This window comes from Mesitornis unicolor, unplaced genomic scaffold (assembly GCF_000695765.1).
Source record: "Mesitornis unicolor isolate BGI_N332 unplaced genomic scaffold, ASM69576v1 scaffold333, whole genome shotgun sequence".
NCBI lineage: Eukaryota > Metazoa > Chordata > Aves > Mesitornithiformes > Mesitornithidae > Mesitornis > Mesitornis unicolor.
In genome coordinates this window covers 128,888-132,778 of record NW_010173740.1, presented here as the reverse complement: position 1 = coordinate 132,778, position 3,891 = coordinate 128,888, and the positions used below count along the sequence as shown (strand labels likewise).

At 39.7% G+C, this 3,891-nt stretch overlaps 1 protein-coding gene across 5 annotated transcripts in view; it reads left to right on the top strand.

Annotated features, from left to right (window-relative positions):
- Window positions 1-3,891, top strand: part of ELAVL4 (ELAV like neuron-specific RNA binding protein 4) — a 42,518-nt gene that overhangs the window by 32,133 nt on the left and 6,494 nt on the right. For 2 of the 5 annotated variants that reach the window (XM_010180796.1, XM_010180798.1), the window contains exons 3-5: window positions 395-548; window positions 940-1,165; window positions 2,544-2,582. In XM_010180796.1, coding sequence (XP_010179098.1) covers window positions 395-548; window positions 940-1,165; window positions 2,544-2,582 — 419 coding nt within the window. Of the gene's footprint in view, window positions 1-394; window positions 549-939; window positions 1,166-2,543; window positions 2,583-3,765; window positions 3,769-3,891 lie in introns of all 5 variants that reach the window. The other 3 variants (XM_010180799.1, XM_010180797.1, XM_010180795.1) reach the window with 2 other exon arrangements.

Genomic DNA, 3,891 nt, shown 5'->3' with positions numbered 1-3,891 from the left:
TCTTGTTTGGGTGGCGGGGGGGGGGGGGGGGGAGAAAAACACACTGGAACCTCAGAGTGTATGTGCTGAGGTTATTACTTGTTGGATACAGTAAATCATCCATACACCCACAACCCATAGGGGTAAATTTACAAAGCCGTGTGTAGGAAGCAGCACATTAATCCACGTCTGAACAATAGTTATTTTATGTCTGCACTTAAAGAACCCTTGCGCTTGTTTTTAAGGTCTCTCTGGCTCTTCCTTTGTTCTCTCAGCCTTTCCTGGCTCTGCTGGCTTTGCAGAACAGGTAGTGTCTGAGCTCAAGGGTTATTGCTTGTGAACACAGAAAATAATCTGTTTAAAATGCAGAGGTGGCTGCAACTTGCTAACACCTTTCCTTTTCTTCAACCCGTAGGTGTCGTATGCCCGTCCAAGTTCAGCATCGATCAGAGATGCGAACTTGTATGTCAGCGGCCTTCCGAAAACGATGACCCAGAAGGAGCTAGAACAGCTATTCTCACAATATGGGCGCATCATCACCTCACGAATTCTGGTTGATCAAGTCACAGGTTAAAAGACAACTTTTGTTGATACCTGCATGTTTTTCTGGAAATGGCAAAATTGTGAATGCTCACTGGCAGTTGGGTTTTACGACAGGGTGACATGCAGTGTAAAATGCAATACCTGGTTCTTTATAAGTGTAACTGTGGAGGCATAACTGCTGCCTCTTTAATGAGGGATCTCCAAATGCAGAATGTTTACTTAAAATCATTATATTAAATATGGTAGGGGCCGATTTGGGGGAATGCAGGTGGGGAAGAGTGTTTTTCTTTATAGGGCTTCCCTTGATTTGCAAGCTGTGTATTCTCTGAAGTCAAAGCCATCGTTCAGTTTATGTTTGTTACATAAATGAGGCTGTTCCTACAAATACTCATCTGTTCATGTATTTTTACTTCCCAGGGGTTTCTCGAGGTGTGGGATTTATCCGTTTTGATAAGAGAATAGAGGCAGAAGAAGCCATAAAGGGACTAAATGGCCAGAAGCCTAGTGGTGCTACAGAACCAATTACTGTGAAGTTTGCCAATAACCCCAGCCAGAAAACAAGCCAGGCACTCCTTTCACAGTTGTATCAGTCTCCCAACAGACGCTACCCTGGACCACTTCACCACCAGGCTCAGAGATTCAGGTAATTACCTGGAAAAGGACTGAACTTCCACCGGCAACAATGATGTGGGGCAGGTGCTGCGCAGGAAAATATGCTTTAGTTGCATAGGCTGACCTGATTTCCTTTGTAAAATTAAATATTCTTTCCTGGAGAATGAGGAGGAAAATCTGCTGACAGCAGTAGTCATGTTGTATTTACTAAAGCAGCTGAAGTACTGTACGATCAGATTTTGTGAAGGCTCATAGAAAAAGGGAGGACAGAATAGAGTTACTCTGATAATCAAATGAGCAGTGACTATCCTGTTCTTTCTTTTTTTTTAATGCTTTTATTTTCTGCTGTATTATTACAGTTTTGATGCAACTTAGACTTTGATGTTAATGGCAGTGGATTGGTAGCGGGGAAAAAAGCTGAGTCTGCTCCAGTCAGCAGCGGTATCATTAAATTTATTAGCCTGAGATATTGGCTCTTAGTATAAAGAGACCTTGTGTTAGTCTTTGGTGCCATTCTTCAGATACTTTTGGGGATGTTACTTGCTTTGTGTTCAGAATATGCCGTTTACATCTGATACACAAGCCAGAGTTAGCAATACATGAGGATAATAATTTCTAGGCAACCTAGCATTCAAATGAGAAGTCTACCTTCAAAAAAAAGAAAACTTGTGCGTTTTCACATAACTGAATTGCATACTGGCTTTAGAGAATTACTCAAAAGTAACTTTAGTTTTTCAGTGATGAAAAGTGCTGATGAATTAATGATTAAGAAGTCAGTCAGTGGATACATTAAATTTACACTTGTTTTTGTGTCTCTGGCATGCAGCTGTGTCCATTGAGGTTATCACTGAATCCTTCAGTGGGTAGAAGGATTTATTGTGCTCTCATGGAAAGCAGATTATATTCTGCAAAATTTGGTAGTCATTTACATTAATGTATCTTAGGGGATTAATACTAAATATATGTAATATAGTGGGGAGAATGTCTTATGTTAAAGCAGCTAGAACCAGGAATTTTTCCAATTCCAGCAATTTTAGACTGTAGCATTTTGTTTCCAAGTTAACCGTAAATATAAGGTGAATGGTTGACTTGCAAAAATTTTATACTAATACTGTCTAAAAAAAGACAAACCAGAAGTGATTTTTTTTTTAAAAAAAAAAACCAAGCCCTGGAAATGAAGGTTTTCTCTAAGACTGTAGACAAGTTAAAATGGCTTTAAATGCTGTGGCGGAGATTTAAGCACAATCTCAGACTTAACAAAGCAGGCTGGGCATTGTTAGGCTCCTTAGATGTGTGGGAAACTTGTTGAACGTTTCTTCTTTGAAAATGGAACGCTATTAATAATAGTTCCATTGAGCGATCTTGCCATCTGTGAGACATTAACCCAAAGACCCTCCTTCTCTTTTCAGGCTGGACAATTTGCTTAATATGGCCTATGGCGTAAAGAGGTAATTAGAATTCCACAGATTGCCAGATGTCCGTGTTGGCACAGATTGGTGCTACTATTTATTTTTTTTTATTCACTAACTTTATTTTTTTTAATTCCTTCTTTTCTTCCACCAGCATGTCAAATTCTTTTTAAGTTTGGACTTCGGTTGGTTTTGTTACTTTAAAGGCCACACATGCAAATTCTGTGTTTTTTTTTAACCTTTTTTTATCTACAGGTGGGCTTCTTAAATGGTTTAGGTGCAACAGCTACAAGCATTCAAACTGCAGTCACCCTGCTAAATTGCACTTTTTCCAGAATCAGAACTATTAAGTTTTTAATTAATCTTCAGTCTGATAATGGAAAATGTAACAATCAAAAAACAGAATCACGCTGCTGTTCTCCAAATCTCACAGTTAAGACCTTCTTTCACCTAGATCTGGCTTCACAAGTTTGACTTGAAAAATGTAGCTGTGTGCACCTTAATCGGCCCTAAGTTTTTGTTACAGGTTTAATACTTTGACATTTTCTCCGTGCTTGAGATCTGGGTTTTTTTAATAGCAGTGTGTGTTTGTGTGTATGTGCACGTATGTGTGAAAGCTCAGCTGATTTGTAAACATCTCTGCTGTTTCAAGAGTATGTTCAATGTTTGATACCCAAAATGAGTTGACATGTTGTTAGTGTTTCTTCTAATGGCACACATCAATACAAGCGAACCTTACGGTAAAACAAAGGTGTAGTCTTATTCCTGATGGTGCTGTAAGATGTCCAGTCATCCCCCACAGTTAAGATGAGAAAATACTACTTAATCTTCTGAAATGGCCTGCTCACCACACCTGAAAGTTATTGGAGCTCTTTTTTTAAAGCTCATCCTGTAAAATGGTATGGTAAGTATGCCTTTACACTAGCTAGCAGTGAACAGTGATGTGGGTTTTAACTACTGCCATGGTAGCTATCATACAAATCACAAATCTTAAGGCTACTTACGAAAGCAACAGCCAAAGCAGAGGCAGCGTATCCTCCCAGAGCTCTACTCCTGGTGTTCATTAATGCGTTCCTTACATCTGCAATATCCTTAGTGCTGATGGAGATACAATGAGTCACAACTTACCACCTGATTTTATTACACACTGCTTCTGCGTTCTCCCCTCTCGTTTGTTTCTTGATATATCATCAAAGAGAGGGCAAAACAAGTTGAGTACAAGTCGGTGTTCAAATGATGGGCTTGTTCCCAGAGTTTTCCCTGGGTTTTTACTGCTGCTGCTTCCCTGGAATCGCACTGATGTGTGGTGGCTTAGTCTGAGCTAGGGAGGGTTTGAATCCTGAGTCCA